This window comes from Acartia tonsa, chromosome 5, assembly GCF_053477335.1.
Source record: "Acartia tonsa isolate MP-2025a chromosome 5, ASM5347733v1, whole genome shotgun sequence".
Taxonomy (NCBI): domain Eukaryota; kingdom Metazoa; phylum Arthropoda; class Copepoda; order Calanoida; family Acartiidae; genus Acartia; species Acartia tonsa.
Window position 1 is genome coordinate 52,977,338 of NC_137264.1, and position 18,231 is coordinate 52,995,568.

General features: G+C 34.3%; 1 protein-coding gene across 1 annotated transcript in view; it reads left to right on the forward strand.

Moving 5' to 3' along the window:
* Positions 1-18,231, forward strand: part of LOC145319826 (uncharacterized) — a 55,181-nt gene that overhangs the window by 25,136 nt on the left and 11,814 nt on the right. The window contains exons 9-14 of the mRNA XM_080162191.1: positions 467-572; positions 701-798; positions 10,058-10,149; positions 10,793-10,837; positions 16,538-16,678; positions 17,117-17,176. Of these exons, the coding sequence (XP_080018317.1) occupies positions 467-572; positions 701-798; positions 10,058-10,149; positions 10,793-10,837; positions 16,538-16,678; positions 17,117-17,176 (542 nt within the window). The remainder of the gene's footprint in view (positions 1-466; positions 573-700; positions 799-10,057; positions 10,150-10,792; positions 10,838-16,537; positions 16,679-17,116; positions 17,177-18,231) is intronic.

An 18,231-nucleotide genomic window follows, 5' to 3' on the forward strand; every position in this document is an offset into this window, starting at 1 on the left:
TTTCCAGCTTGCAAGTTTCCAAAAAAGCATAATACAAATGACCAATGATAGTCCAGTATACATTGTAATTGTATGACGTAATTTTTATTATGTACTGTAAGTTACTTTTATTTTTTCAAATTTGACTTCAAGATACCAAAAAATTGAAAATGTGGCTGTATATAAAATTTTATCTTTACAAATTTTAATTACATGCATTTATCCAGACATTATGGCACTGCCATACAGACACATAAAGTGAGGGGTGCTACGCTTTGTAACTTCGACACATTTATGACATACTAATAGCTAGTTCCCTAGGCTCTAGGTGAATACGAATAGAGGGTGGTGAAAATAAAAATAGCTAAAAACCACCCAAACCCAATTAACAGGTTTTCTGACAGTATTTTCAAACACAAACAAAAATTAGCTACAGATAGAAAAACACCTGTCTAGTTAATATCATAAGATTCATATATTTACCTAGGTATTTGAAGCAGAGAAAATGACTGGCAAGTATGGTTACTATCATAAGAAGTGCTTCAAATGTAACAAGTGCAGGAGACCTTTGGATTATCAAACTCTGTCTGAAGGTATGTTACATATTCAATTATTTAAAAAATTAATAAAACGGCAAAACCCACCAGAATCAGAAGTGTTTTTATACTTCTTTTTTTAGGATACTGTTGTTTTTTTGTCAGTTTAAAAAGTTTTATTCTAGGACCTGACAACGAGGTGTACTGCAAGAACTGCTATGCCTTGGAACATGGACACAAGTCTAAGCCAAACCTTCATGATGCTGATGTTACTCTCCTCCAGGTATAAACATGGACACAAGTCCAAACCAAATCTTCATGATGCTGATGTTACTCTCCTCCAGGTAAAATTAGCTATGCCCAGGTACATGGACACAAGGCCAAACCAAACCTTTATGATGATAATGTTACTCTCCTCCAGGTAAGAACAGCTATACCAGGTACATGATGCTGTGAGTATTAGTGCAAAAAATATGACGTAACAAAAAAATTAGCCAATGAGAGTCCACTATAAATTTTACCATTGGTCAATAACGGCCTCTCATTGGCTAATTTTTTTTTGTTACGTCATATTTTTTGCACCAATACTCACAGCATCAGGTACATGGACACAAGTCCAAACCAAATCTTCATGATGCTGATGTTACTCTCCTCCAGGTAAGAACAGCTATGCCCAGGTACATGGACACAAGTCCAAACCAAACCTTCATGATGCTGATGTTACTCTTCTCCAGGTAAGAACATCTATGCCCAGGTACATGGACACAAGTCTAAGCCTAACCTTCATGATGCTGATGTTACTCTCCTCCAGGTATAAACATGGACACAAGTCCAAACCAAACCTTCATAATGCTGATGTTACTCTCCTCCAGGTAAAAACTGATATGCCCAGAACCTTGGAGATAAGGTCACACAAATTCTTCATGATGCTGATGTTACTCTCGTCCAGGTAAGAACAGCTATGCCAAGGACACAAGTCCAAACCAAACCTTCATGATGCTAATGTTACTCTCCTCCAGGTAAGAACAACTATGCCCAGGTACATTGACACAAGTCCAAACCAAACCTTCATGATGCTGATGTTACTCTACTCCAGGTAAGAACAGCTATGCCCAGGTACATGGACACAAGGCCAAACCAAACCTTCATGATGCTGATGTTACTCTCCTCCAGGTAAGAACAGATATGCCCAGGTACATGGACACAAGTCCAAACCAAACCTTCATGATACTAATGTTACTCTCCACCAAGTAAGAACAGCTATGCCCAGGTACATGGACACAAGGCCAAACCAAACCTTCATGATGCTAATGTTACTCTCCACCAAGTAAGAACAGATATGCCCAGGTACATGGACACAAGTCCAAACCAAACCTTCATGATACTAATGTTACTCTCCACCAAGTAAGAACAGCTATGCCCAGGTACATGGACACAAGGCCAAACCAAACCTTCATGATGCTAATGTTACTCTCCACCAAGTAAGAACAGCTATGCCCAGGTACATGGACACAAGGCCAAACCAAACCTTCATGATGCTGATGTTACTCTCCACCAAGTAAGAACAGCTATGCCCAGGTACATGGACACAAGTCCAAACCAAACCTTCATGAGCATAATGTTACTCTCCTCCAGGTTAGAACAGCTATACTCAAATACATGGACACAGTGTCAAACTCAACCTTGCAGATGAAAATGTTTCCATCATTCAATAACTCATTTCTATGAAACGATCCGTAAAAGCTGTAGATGCCTGTATTACATAGTTGCTAAATAAATCTACGAATTTGTTATTAATAATAACCTAGTTTAAACCATTTTGCCTAAGAATAATACATATTGTTTATCTATTAACTTAAAGAATATACATATAATCTATACAGAATATAAATATGATATGTCTCATTATTAAGAAAAAATGAACTCTAAGCTTGCTAGATAAAAAATATATTGAAATTTTATAAACATTTTAATAACATGGTATAATCATTCTATTGAATTTAGTCATCTAACATTTTAAATATGAAAATGATTTTATAAATATAATATGTCTTATTCCTTAAAAAGAACATTAGGCTTGCTATTATTAAATATTTTGAAATTTTATGAGCATGTTAATAACATGATATAACCATTCTATTGAATTTAGTCATCTAACATTTTAAATATGAAAATGATTTTATTCTCCTTCTATGGATAATCTAATATCTAATAAGGAAAATTGATTATCTCAACTTTCCTACTGAAAGTCCAAATGTAAATAAGCTTATCCATCTATTCATATGTATTTATATCAATGATTGCAGATCTCAGGAATTAGCTCTTATACTTGGGGTAAATAGATAATTAATTAAACTCAAATAACATGTCAGTAGATAAATTCTAAATGAATCCATTGCCATCAATGAAATTTTTGGATGACAAAAACTTTTAATTGATTTCCAAAAGGGTTGAATATTATGGGCTAAAAAAACAAATCTTAGGTAGGCTGTAGGTTGATTTTTTTGGACAAAATGGTTTAATTGTAAAATGGCAAATGAGTTTATTCTAAATACAAAGTAGCTTGATATGAGTCCGTCCATACGTCCGTCTGAAGCTTAAGATCTAGGTAACCACTGAACCGATTGGATTTTACTCTCAAGGGAATATATCTCCTAGTCCTGTGGTGGTATTAAGCTATTTTCTTGGGGGGTGGACACCCCCAAACCCCCAATAAATTTTTAGAATATTTTTTTAATACTCTTGGGTTAACGCCCCCAAAAGGCTAGGGGCGAAGCCGCTAGTATATTAAAAGTGGCTTTTTTAGTTAGAATACTCAAGAATATTAATTCACTACTAGCGGCTTCGCCCATAGCCTCTAGGGGCTTTGCCCCAAGAGGTATTTAAAAAAAACACCACAGGACCAATAGGTATATACCCTCAAGAGTAGAATCCAATCGGTTCAGTGGTTACCGAGATCTTAAGATTCAGACGGACGGACAGACAGACGGACGGACAGACATCAAGCTTCTTTGTATTATAGAGAAAATGAAATTACATTGTCAAATAACTCATGCCAATATTTCTGAAATTAAACAAACAAGCATAAACAAAAGGGCTGTTTATTTATCTAAACTTTGAGAGTTTGGTGTAAGTGTGTGTGTGTAATTGTATTGGTGTGTATGTGTGTGTGTGTGTGTGTGTGTGTGTGTGTGTGTGTGTGTGTGGATATGGCTATTTATTTATCTATATGGCTTGAAAGCTGTTTAGATTTACAATGTCTAGATGTGAATAGTTATGTGTGCGCACCATAGCACAACAATCATTTTAAAAACAGCCAATGTTCTGCTTTCAACAAATGAAAAATTTACTATAAAATGATAGAATACATGAAGTTATTAGTATGGCACAGACCGGATCTAATCCAGCGGTTATTAACCGGATTAGGAGGCTTACTTACAAATTAGGCTTTTTATTTAAATGCTACCCTTGATTAAGGGAATCTTCACTAAAAAAAACCTTGGTTAAGGACATAGAGAGATATTACATTTTTTATGACAAAGGAAAAACTTATAATATAAGAATTATGATGTTTATAAGGCTGTCTGTTTGAAAACTAAAGAAGACACTCTTTACAGTGCCTGTAGAAAATGACGTCATATAATATAAAAGATTAATGATAGGCCAATACACAGACTAAATTACCAATGGCAGGCCAGTATAGATTTTAATTGACCAATGTTAGGCTAGAAAAAGGTATTTTTTATAGGCACTGTAAAAAGCTTAATTTGATTATAGGTTATCCTGTTTAGAAAATCTTGAAAAAGGCCATAAAGATGAACGGACATGACTTGTTAATTAGTAGCTGCTCTATTAAAAACTGCAGAATGCCTTCATATTTTTAACTAGATGATGCTTATTTTTTTTGGTTGTTTTTGTTTGAAATTTTTGAATGGTGCATAAAATTATGAATATTCATACCATTATAAACAAATACCCTGTTTCATAGATTCCGCAAATTTGTTGAGCCAAAAGACATAACACCAAAAATTAAACTTTCAAGTAGTTTATAAAATAATTCAAGGAAAATTTCCATTCTTAAACTAATCTAAAGATCTTATGTGTAATGGTTAAGCAAAAGATGAAAATTTAAGCAAACTTTCTTTAAGAAAATAGGAAGAATATAATGTAATAATTGGCAAAAATGATAGTTATCAACTAAACAAAATAAGCCTTTTGTGGGGAAGTGATGTTGCACCACAACAAATGCTACTGTCAAACATGACTATTAAAATATTTCAAAATCATAAACTTTTAATTAAAAGCTTACTTTTAAGTTTGGAATTAGGAAGAATATGAGGGCTATGTGATTTTTAAGGTTGGACATGATTTTGCAAACTTAATAGGGGTTTGCAGCTATTAATATCTAGTATGACTATCTAACCTAAACATGCATAAAAAGTTTCTTGTTACAAAACCAATAATTTTGCCGATTATTTCAATATTCACTGTGGGCTAGAATTGAATCAAGACAAAAGTAAGTGCCGAGCCCTGGGACCTATGTATGGTGAAAAAAGACATAAAACTATGATGATTCCAGGTAAAACCAAAATATTTCAGCGGGGGCTTTTTGAGAAAATTAGATTTGAAAATTTCAAGTTCAATTTCACCCGCTAGGAGTTGCCGCATAATCATGACAAGAAAAGCAAATATAATTTATTTTAAATTTTGAACAACTTTGCTTCTATAAAGTTCTTCATAAAACCTCTCCTGAAGGGAGTTAATAAATGGCCATTTTTATCACTTGCTTTGCAAAGGTCACGAAAATTCAGCCTAAAATAAATCATACATAGAGAGGCTTTAAGAAGGACTTCATAAAAGCAAAGTTGTTCAAAATTTAAAATAAATAATATTTGCTTTTCTTGTCATGATTATGCGGCAACTCCTAGCGGGTGAAATTGAACTTGAAATTTTCAAATCTAATTTTCTCAAAAAGCCCCCGCTGAAATATTTTGGTTTTACCTGGAATCATCATGGTTTTATGTCTATTTTCACCATACATAGGTCCCAGGGCTCGGCACTTACTTTTGTCTTGATTCAATTCTAGCCCACAGTGTATTATTTCATTATTAAGAATTTGTTTAAAAGATGACTACTTATACAAAATTATTTCGCACTATACATTTCATTCATTTTGTAAAAAGAGACACATTAATATATATTTTTCTCGTATTTATTCGTATCCGGTGGATAGGAACCGGTTCTCATCCATACGAAAAAACTATGTCTAGCATCGTATTATATCCGGTTTTCTACGACTATAGAAATGTACAATCATAAGATTCAAACCAGTTTTTTTAGCCCGTGCCTTCGGCATCTCTGGGCTAAAAAACTGGTTTTAATCTTATAATTGTACATTATATATCCGCGGAAAGCCGTTTATAATACGATGAAAGAAATAACTATTCATATCATCAATATAAATTTTCTAGCCCTTCCCCAATTACCAAACCCTCCAGCCCTTCAAAGGGTGTATCATCACTGCCGCATAAAGTCACATTTCCAAAGTATTACATTTTTGCAAACAATTTACTATTTAGAGCGGTACATTGGAGTAAACAAAGGGGTAGTGATAATTTGCAGATCTGGTTGTTCCTTTATTAGTAATGCTCTATCTATCTCTTCTTATGCTCGAACAGCTACTATTGGAAATAATCGTCCTTGTGTTTAAGACGTCCAAGGGGGGGGTGGTAAAGGGGTGAACCCCCCCCCCCCCAACATATTATGGGCGGTATTTAACCCTCTCAACTGATTTCAGGGGGTATAATTACCTCCCCCCCCCCAAAGGCAATTTTACCCTCGGGGTAAAAATTTTGTGGGGGTAGAAAAATTTTACCATCCTCCAAATAAAAAAGCTTGTACGCCCTTGGACGTGTTAAAAAGGGGAAGGAAGTGTTACTTTCAATATGACAACATAATGCTTTCAATATAAAAATATTATCAGAACACAAATTTTTTAACAAATTGTACAACAACTATTTTTAATAGCGGAGCTACTTTGTAACTTAAGTTTGCCTGTTCTACTGGCCAATTATTTGCTATTGATGATGAAACTACAGCTCCAAATCTAAATAATGGTTAATCGATGAATATCTTCCATTTTTGGGGTAGAACTAACGCAACGTTTCTATTCTTGGATGATTTTTTAGCCTTTTGGTGGAGAGAGCGCATGAATGCCGATATTTGCTATATTTTATGCTAGCAGACCAAGCTTAATGTATATAACAAACCCTACAAAAGAAAAATAATCAAACATTTTCTAGTATTCATTCGAATCCGGTGGATAGGAACCGGTTCTAATCCATACGGAAAAACTATGTCTAGCATTGTATTATATCCAGCTTTCTATGAATATGAATATGTACAATCATAAGATTAAAACCATTTTTTTTAGCCTGGGCGTTCGGCACCTCAGGGCTAAAAAAAACTGGTTTTAATCTTATAATTGCACATTCTATATACGCGGAAAGCTGTTTATAATACCATGCGAGAAATAACTATTATTTCATTTTTGACAACCCTTTAAAGAATGGTTGAATATCATGTAAAAAGGTTACACAGTACATAATTGTGCAGTACACTCCTAACCACCAAACCTATAACCGCAGATGTTTATTTTGCAAAATTGAATAAAAATATTATAAAATATTATACCAGGATATTGTTTAATTTTAGTACAAAGTGTAGAGGAGGGGCTTAGACCAGGAATACAGCGATTTTTTGTTTATGATCATTGTTAATGATGAAAAAAAAAAAATTAATTGCAAATAAGTAGTCTGTATTTTTTAAAAGTTTGTTTATTGTCCATTTTTAGCTAAATCTAACGAAATTTAAAAACTCGTCAGGCGTATACCTACATTTTAACAGATATTATTTTCAAGAATCCTTCAAAAAAGGCGGTTGAAAGCCATAGATTTAATCGTAGCTGCACTTTTTTTTGCCAACCGCATTGAAAAAAATTAACAATCTCCAGCCTTTTATTGCTGAAAAAAAAACGAAGCTGTTTGCAAGCTCTATAAACACAATTATGAAACAACAAGGATGACAACATCCATAAAAGCAAAGAACTGAAATAGTAGGACAAACGCGACGGACATTAATACTTGTATAGTGTCAGAACTGAATAATCAGAATATAGAAGTCGAAGCAGAATTGTAAGTAAAATTGTTGAAAAACTGCTTGATCATAGACGTCCAAGCGAGGGGGGTAATGGGGTGATTTTATTTTCAAAATTTTACCTTCCCCAAATAAAAAAGCTTGAACGCCCATGTGCTTGATACAGGATAATGTTTATGGACATACTTACATTTTTATGACTTGATTATAGAGTTGCTTCGCTTATAATATTGTACTTTGTTGTCCTAGGAATCTATATACCAAAAATCAAATCAAACGGATAATTAGATCACATAAAAATTTGTTGTTAAAAAAGTAGAAAAATGAACATGTTTAAAATGGACGTACGGACATTCTGGTAATGATTATAGAGTTGCTACGCTTTCTAAATCGTACCAAACTACTACAGGAATGACCATGCAAAGTTTGAAATAGACAATTCTAACATGCCTAAATTAACGAAAAAAGCTTTCTATCTCGAACGGACGGGCCGACCATAATTAGAGAAAAGCTTCGCTTTTAATTTAAAAATGATGAAAAATTGAGTATAAAATCCTGTTCATACTGGAATCTTTATATTGACATACAATTAACACGACAATTAATTATGATTATATGGCATAAAATTAAAATAGTTAAATGTGGAGATGCTACTTTTATTAACTCTTTTTTGCCTTTATCAATGTCTAACGCTCCCTGGGACCGAAATCCCGGGCTAACAAAACTGGTATTAATTTCATGATTTTTTTTCTTAGTTGAAAATTGTAATGAACATGCTATACATGATTTTTCATTGTGGCTGAGAACCGGTTCTTAATTAGCAAATGTTAATCGGTTTCGAAGACATATATTGGAAATATTTTTACAGGAAATTAAATAATTAATTAATGTTTAATTATTTTTGTAAAACAATGAGTTAATGGTGCTTGCTTACATGTGAAGACCGGAGCACCGAAACCCCCCCCCCCGCTTAGTTTTGACAAAAATCAAAAATAAGGGGGGGGGGGTAATTTTTTAATGTCTGGAAAACGGCAAGGAGGAAAAAAGCAAGGCAAGGCAACGACTTAACCCCCCCCCCCCTTAATTTTGAAGAAAATCAAAAATAAGGGGGGGGTAGTTTTTTCACTGTACAACATGCCAGAAAGTTGAGTGAGGTAAATCAAGTAAATCCAGTATACCAGAGGGGAAACCTTATAACAGGGATATTCATGTTTTGGAGCATAATTTCCTTATTTATTGACTGATTTTAGTAATTGATGTATCCCTGAACAGGTAGTCTTAAGGAGAATATATCAGATGTGTTTTCATGGGGACAGTACCTCACTCAACTTTCTGGCGTGTTGTACAGTAAAAAAACTACCCCCCCCCCTTATTTTTGATTTTCTTCAAAATTAAGGGGGGGGTTTAAGTCTTTGCCTTGCCGTGCTTTTTTCCTCCTTGCCGTTTTCCAGACATTAAAAAACTCCCCCCCCCCCCTTTTTTTTGATTTTTGTCAAAACTAAGCGGGGGGGGGGGGGTTTCGGTGCTCCAGTCTACCACATGTAAGCAAGTACCGAATCAATTAATGATTATGGCAAAGTTTCTTAGGCGTAGCTTTTCAATCTATTGCCGTCGGAAACATAACAATTTAGAACTACAGCTAAGTCAAACGTTTTATCTTATATCTCAAGACGCAGCCAAGATGAAAAATCAATAGCTGTAGCCGATAATTATCACTACTGGCCATTTTGGTGTAGGAATATTGTATAGCGAAATAAATGTAAAATAATATTTGGGGGGCAGATAAAAAGGTTGTCAATTCTACTGTAATAGGGGTGAAGTGTTTTAACCCCTTACGAGACGGCGTAAGTTCCCGACAGAGCCCCTAGCTCGATGGTTCTATCCAGAAAGGTACTTCAAGTGTTAAAAGGATTGAAGATTTATTTAGAACTAATTATGATAACAAAAATGCAGTTTATATATACAGATTACAGAGATAGATGGATAAATTGGGTAGGAGGTTAGAGGGGGTGCAGATTAGAGGTGGTGATTCATCCAGGTGAAAGGGAGAAGGGTAGGTCATCTGAGGGGGTGAACTGGTGTAGCCGAAGAAAGGGAAGGCAGCAGTGCTGGTAAGAATTGACCGTTTGCTAATCCGCCGCTAGAATTTGCCGATAACAATGGCCATTGTGAGTAGATGAAATATTGATAGGGTATCTAATTTTAACTTGCAGCAAAACTTCTCGGTAAAACGATAGTCTGTCGGCCTACCACACTACAATGTGTTGCCCACGAACGACAGCTGTAAATATCGTATAGGTTTCGTGATTTTTTTCCGGATCAATTCTTTGATGGTATACGCAAAATAAAGACAAATAAAGAATCAAATAATAATAATGATATTTTAGGGCCAAGATGGTGAGCCTGATGTTTGCCCACGTTGCCATGGAAAAGTTTTTGAGGCTGAGAAACAGATTGCCAAGCCTGGAAGCTATCACAGGTACATAAATTCTTATTTATTGAACATATTTGAGTATGTAAATATTCTGGGATAGGACCTCTCCACCCTTCCAAGCGAAATCGCCCCTGGACAAAAATATTCCCCCAAAATATCTTTTATAGATAAGATTAATATTCTACTTAGAAAATTAGCATATTGATAAGTTAATCCGAGAATAGTCCCTTTCGTGGCAACGACCCTTAAGGGGCGATTCGTCGTATTTTTAAAATGGCTTTTGATAGGTTATTTTAGGTTAGGTTAGGTGATTGCCCCACAGGTTTATGCAATTGGCCCCGCAGGGGCTACAAATAGGAGAAAACCTATTGTGAAAAAAACGAAGAATCGCCCATTAAGGAGCGTTGCCACGATAGGGACTATACCCGTTAATCCCACTTCTGCAATTAATATTGTATCGTTATTGACAAGAAAAACGAGGCGTAGATCAGAGCTGAATCTTTAAATAATTTTGATGGTGCGCTAAATCGGGGCGCGCCGAATTTCAGCCAATCACAGCTTAGCATTATATGATATGCCGCGCTGTGATTAGCTGAAATTCGGCGCGCCCCGATTTAGCGCACCATCAAAATGATTTAAAGATTCAGCTCAGTTTAATTGCTAAAGTCCACTCCTTCTTATATTTTAGGAAGTGCTTCACTTGTCTGGAATGTAAGACTCAAATGGACCCGAGGTAAAACATTTCTTTGGATTTTAAACTTTTTTCAGTACTTCTTGGGAAGCATTGTAAGTCTGGTAAGCCGAGCGTTCTCGGCCCACAGGGTAACGAGTTCGAGTTCAACGAGCCCTAGCCTTTAATTATTCTACCAAAACAAACAAGCAGGATTCAATCATACAGAAATTATATATTTAACTGAATAATATTTACAAGCAATGTTTACTATATATATACAACAGATTATAACAATGGTTAGGTTTGAAGGGGGTGTGGGACGCTAGGGCTTAGCTCCCGGCGGTAGACAGGCTGTGGGGGCAGCGGTGGTAAAATGGGAGGCAGCGCCTCCCGGTTATATAAGCGCGTGAGGGACGCGTGATAGTTGCATGTTTGAGTCCCCTCCCCACATTTAGGCAGGCCAGTTTGACCGCTGGGTTGCGGGGTCAACAGCGGTCATGAGATAGATGGTGATATAATAAGATTAGTGCAGGGGGTTTGTTATCATAAGTCACAGCGAAGCAACTCTGTAAACTGCCTGTCCGTCTGGGTGTCGTATTACCACATAAGCATTATATTGAACAATAACACGCTGTAATGGTTACTAATATCGAAACAATGAAAAAATTGTTAGAAAAATGTAATCAAACGCTTTTCTTCTGATGCACGTTCCAAAATTCTTCGTGGTAAAATTTTTTTGCAAATTAATTTGTATGTTTTAACAAATCTTCTTAGTACATTTTTATGTAATTATATTAACCTTAAAAAGTTAAAAATTAATCATCAAATCATAAAAAATAGTATTAACTCTTAGCAACAGGGGCTCAAAGACGTTTATTTTATGTATTTTTTGTGGGTAGGTGCGGATCATTAAAAAAATTTAATAATAATAGCTCTCTGGTTGCGGCTGTGTATTATTTTACTAAAAGCTGTTTTCTACTTTAGATGATGCGGCAGCTAATGTTATTTACTATCCAACTTTATTATATAATAGTTATTTATTATAGACTGCTTTCTGTTGATATTAAGATGAAAAAATATAAGATTAAAACCAATTTTGTTAGCTCCAAGGGGCCGAAGTCCCGGTCTAACAAAATTACTTTTGTGCTTTTTTATTTCAATATTCTTGGAAAATTTTGTATGATTCTATGCTATACATGATTTTTCAGTATTGTTGAGAACCGGTTCTATTTCACTGGATATAGAATCCATACTCGAAAACAAATTAATTATTTTTTAATCAAGTTTCATTCACATAAAAAATATGAGCTTTTATATAAACACATAGTTTTATAATTATATTTATAAATCACTTTTTCTCATCCCTAACTTTTTATTTAACATGTGCTCTAACAAGGATACATGTTTCTGAACAAACGAAGGAAATACTGGCCATTTAAAAAAAATGATTATCAAGCATAAAAAATTTTCAATACGATCATGGAAAATTCATGGAAAATATGGGAAGGATGACAGGAGAAGTGGGAAAGAAAACATCTAAAAGAGAGATGGATAATAGACGTTTTTTATTACGTCACACTAGACACTTTGCGCATTTCCCAATCATGTCTAATTCGAACCTATAACATAAAGGTACAAAAGTTATAACTGACTAGCGGCTACGGCCCTAGAGGCCTCTAGTGGCATTCAAATGTTTTTATTTTATTTTAAATATCTAATTTGAGAAATAATTTGTCAATGGTCAATCAGCTGTTAAATTCATGTCTCTTCGCAGCGCCACTACGCTACGTTGAGACATTCATACGCTAGCGACACTATGCGGCAGGAATATTTCAAATTTTCGATTTATTGCGATTTCTCTTGGGAGGGTCGTGGTACCCTCCCCCAAAATAGTTATAAACCTTCCAAGGACCTATGAGAATCTACCCTGTTAAGGAGAACCCGATTGGTCCAGCGGTTAGCGATATCCTTCTGTTCAGGCACACAGACAAACAAACATCCTGTTACTTTAGTATAAGGATATGTAAATTTGTTCCTAATTATAGAAGACAAAACCTAAGATTGCATTAATACAAAGATATTAAACAAAAAAACTGGACAGGAATACCCCATTCAAGAAATTCTAAATTTACTCTACAAACAACTAGAGATAAAACATTACATACAGGCAGACAGATACAGATATACATACAGTGACAATACATACATCCATCCTTATAATAAAATAACATGATGTTTGTGTGTTTGTTTGTACTGAAGGATCTCGCTAACCACTGGACCGATCGGGTTCTCCTTAACAGGGTAGCTTCTCATAGGTCCCGGGAAGGTTTATAACTATTTTCTTGGGGGTTGGGACACCCCCACCCCCCCCCAAAAAAAAATGAAAAATCCCCCTCGCAAAAATTTAATTTTTTTATTTTTTTTACTAAAAATAAAATTAAGGGGGAGGGCACCCACCCCCCCCAAAAAAAAAAAAAATTTTCGACCCCCCCAAAATTTTTAAAAAACTTTTTCTTTTAAAATCTAAAATAAGAAATTGGGTTATCAAATTCCACTCTCCTCTCCTCAAGTGCCCCTAGAGGCCTCTAGGGGCGTAGCCGCTAGTACATACATAATGGAGAAGTGAAGCTTTATAGAACATGTGTTGCATGTATAAACTATGTAACTAACAGCACATTGCTTGGGTACAATTATGAAATTTTTAAAAATCTCATTGATAGCAAGGCCTTAAATAAAGTTTAGTTACTAAGGAATAATTTTAGAGGTTTTAGGATTGTGGTGATTATCTTATTTAAATCTTATACAAGAATTATTAATTTTTTCAGGTTATCAGAAAAGGGAATCATTATGGTTAAATCATTGGTCTGCAAAAGATTACCATTCTATACCACTTTAAAATTACTCGTTTAATCTGATTTTTTTGTATGTGGTATATCCCTTCCTAAAGGGGACTATCCACGAACGATAGCAATTGATTCTAAGCACCTTCCAGCAGTGATTTAAATGTTTTTTTACGTGAATTTTCTAAAATTGATATAACGATATTAATCACAACCCTAGTATGGGTTGTGATTAATATCGTTATATCAATTTTAGAAAATAAGTTTCACCATGGTTTTATATGAAAGAAAGCTTTTAAATGTTAGATTTTTTTTACTATATATCATCGAATGTTTTGTTGAGTTCAAACTGCTGTGACACAAAAGTAAACTTTTTTATGAAAAGTGTTAATTTAGATAAAGGGATAGTAACTTGTAATATTGTTAACAGTTTTATTAGTGTACTTTCGTAATTTGCAGCATTTGATTATGTTTTGGTGTGTTTTTTTTATTTGAACTGTTAAACTCAACAAAACATTTGATGATATTTCATTTAAAAATGCCTAACATTTCAAAGTTTTATTCATAGAAAATTATGGTGAAACTTATTTTTTGAAATTGATATAACGATATTAAACATAACCCTAGTATATTCACGTCAATAACATTTTGAATCAATTCTGGAAGGTGCTTAAAATTACTTGCTCTCGTTCGTGTATAGTCCCCTTTGTCCTTTAAGCTGCGGTCAATAAATCTAAAAATTCGTAATATCCCTAAATTTTATCAATGTTAGGTCTAGACACTGCAAAGTTTATACTGTATGGAAAAATTTAGAAAATTTTTCATAATTTAATTTTTGTTGCGACAAAATATCTTGCACGCGTTATCAGGAATATATAAGTCCAAAGTAAATTAAAAGTAGGGGGAATACATTTGCTTCAAAATGCCCCCCCCCCCCCAATGCATAGTTAGGATTTACAGACAAATGTTGTAAAATCAATAATTGTCTTATGGTTGTTAAAACAGAAATCTCAGCGCTAAACAATTTTTTGTTTGTAAATTGAATTAGTAGATTGAGCAAAATTTTATTAAATATCCCATATTGTAAGGACAATACATTTCGCAAATAGGGCTACTGCAAGCGTTTTCTGTTTCATACTTGTTTCATAATGTATCACTGGTTGTTTCACCCATTGCATTTACTTGAATAGGGGGGGGGGGGGGCAGAAGAAATACCTGAAACTGACTCCCTAAAATGAAAAAAAGTTATCGATTCAGTGGCTAGCAGGGTCTTAAAGCACAAAAAAACGTATATCAAAGGAATTATGTAATACGCATGTTATGCTATATTATATATAAATATTTGGAGCTTTTTTTTCTTATCATTTTAATCAATTTTCCCTTTTTAACTATCATTACTTTTCATTTTATCTATGGAGTCTTTATTTCTAAATTATTGCCTAGTTACAAGTATGATAATAATATCAGTATATACCAGTTAATATAACATAATGCACAAAGTGAAATTTATTAAAAACAGATTTACTTGTTTTGATACCAGGCATACTGCGGGATATGAAAGGGATTTAAAAGGATAAGACAATGGTCGATAAATTGATGTACAACATCCCCCATGTTTACAATTAGTGGCTGAAAAGTTTGGACATTTAACTTAATGAACCAGCTAATCAAATTTCCCCAAAGTTGTAAAGTCAACGAATAGAAAACGTTATTTAAAAAGTTTGGGGACTAGTTTCATAAAAAGCCTTGTGTCCCCTCTCTCTATTATGTGGGGATATGCCGTTTACATAATCAAATCATCCGTTATAATTAATAAATATTATTCTACCTTGGGAAGTGGTAAATTTGAGGGATAGAAATGGTTGTAGATTATCATTATATCATTATCCTATTCCTCCCTGTTTTCAGAGAAATTATATTTATTTGTTGTTTAATGTCAATCTTTCATTAACATTTTAAATTTATTAAACTTTGTTATTAAACAGTTAGGGAGTTGAATCCATTTTTATAGAAGCAGAAATATAATCTATGATTATGGTTTGGACCCTCTAAAACTGTAATCTACCCTTCCACTTTCCCCTCTCTTGGTGAAGATATCTTCAACGCCGATACGATTTTTGAAATATAAGATCCCACTTTTGTCTCTCTTGTTGAAGATATCTTCACCAAGAGAGGCAAAAGTGGAATCTTAAATTTCAAAAATCGTATCGGCGTTGAAGATATCTTCATTAAGAGAGGGGAAAGTGGAATCTTACATTTCAAAAATCGTATCGGCGTTGAAGATATCTTCACCAAGAGAGGGGAAAGTGGAAGGTAGATTACAGTTTTAGAGGGTCCAAATCATTATCATAGATTATATTTCTGCTTCTATAAAAATGGATTTAACTCCCTAACTGTTAAAGGTTATGAAAAATTAATTGTCTTTCTCGTTTTCATTCGAATCCGGTGGATAGGAACCGGTTCTCATCCATACGAAAAAACTATGTCTAGCATCGTATTATATCCAGCTTTCTACGAATATAAAAATGTACAATCATAAGATTAAAACCAGTTTTTTAGCCGGTGCCTTCGGCACTTCGGAGCTAATAAAATTATTTTTAATCGTATAATTGTACATTCTATATCCGCGGAAAGCCGTTTATAAAACGATGCATGAAATAACTATTATGACATTTTAGCTGATTGTAAATGAATAATTAAAGGTTTAATTATTTGTTTTGTCTTACGAACGGTGCTTTCCCTTAAATTGTCTGTTAAGGTTTACCCGTTTCTCAGGGCTTCCTAGTCCATAACCTAACCTAACCTGACAAACACAAAAAACTACCCCACTAACCTTAGTTTCAATTAATTTTTAAAAAGTGTGGGGTTTCTGTGCTCAACAAGGCACTTTGAGGGAAATATCCATCAATGTTACAATTAGGAACTTTGCAAATGGACCAGACAACGAGATCTACTGCCTGTTCTGCTACGAGAGGATCCACGGCAAGAAGGCCAAGACCAAGTCAATGCCACTGGACACAACTTCTATACCTGGCGAGGGAGAGCTAGGTACTTGCCCTAGGTAAGTCAATGCCACTGGACACAACTCCCATACCTGGCGAGGGAGAGCTGGGCACTTGCCCTAGGTAGGTCTATGATAGCGGGTTCTTGTCCTAGGACTAGGAGAGATGAATACTTGCCATAGGGAAGGGGTGTGGTATAGTCGATCCTAAACTTTGCATTTTAGTTTTAAAAAGACAAAGTAAAAAATTCTTTTTTGGGGACGGTTTTTTTTCCAGGGGAGATTTATCTTTAAAGAGTTGTGGTACACTCCCCAAAAATAGACTAATTAGGTGCTACATTGTAAAGAGAACCATATCTGTTCAGCGATCATCAAGATACTTTGATACAGACGGACAGACACACAAAGACATCATTTTTAGGAGTGATATACAATCTAACATGAATGTTAATTTCAATGGATTTTTCTAAATCTAATATTTATAATTTAATCTTGCAGATGCAAAGGCAAAGTATTTGCAGCTGAGAAGATGGTAGCAGCCAGCGGATTCTATCACAGGTAAAGCGGCTATTGGCAGCTGCATTTGTCTTATAATTATAGGGAAAATTAAAACATAAAGTTAATAAACAATTTTAAATCTAGGAGCTCAATATTCTCTTGTTTTCAAAATTTTAAAAAAATATCAGTCAAGTAATATATACTCTTTTGAAATTATCACATAAAAATGTAAATAGGTGTGTAGAAATTCTAAATTCATATATTGGTATTGGGCAGAAAGTGTGTTATGTTATGAATGATTTATTGGGTGAAAGTCCTAGAAACATATAATAGTGTACCACACAACCTCCCCCAGATTTTTGAAAACGCATATAAATCAGAAAGTTTTGGTCTAACTGGGTTAGGTTAGGTAAGTTGGAAACAAGGAATATACGTGTAGGCCCCTTGTCACATACGTCCAAGGGGGGGAAGGGTGAAGAATATTTTCCCCCTAAATTTTCAATAATACATTAGATTGCCTCATTTAAACTATTGAAACTCCTTATTTTAACCTACTCAAAAAAGCATGGACGTCCTTAATTGTCCCTTTGGAAATCTTAGAAATTTTTGATCATTCAAATCTTTAAAAAATACATTTATCTTATAAATAAAGCATGGACGTCCTTGTCCCTTTCGAAATCTTAGAAATTTTTGATCATTCAAATCTTTAAAAATACATTTATCTTATGAAAACCTTTATTTACTTTTTATCCTTTCCCTAAGCTTCCCCCTTTCCTCCCCAAGTAAACAGCTGAAATGGTGGTTACGTGGTCAAATAAAGCTTTCAGGTGTAGTACCGATTTATGTAAATGCAATCCACAAATGCAAAACATATGTCTACACAATTTTTCCTCAAATTTTGAATTTATAAGTTTCATGAATGTTTAAATCCATTTAATTTTTTTCTTTTAATGCTTAAATCAGCTTTATGACTAAAAAAGACTAGGCCTTTGAATAAAACTTCCTATTTCATTGTTTTAAAATTGTCCAATGAAATTATAATTTTCAATTCTATATTTTGAAAAATTACCTACATTTTTTTGTTTTTTTTTCACAGTGTCCTTAACTTTTCCCTT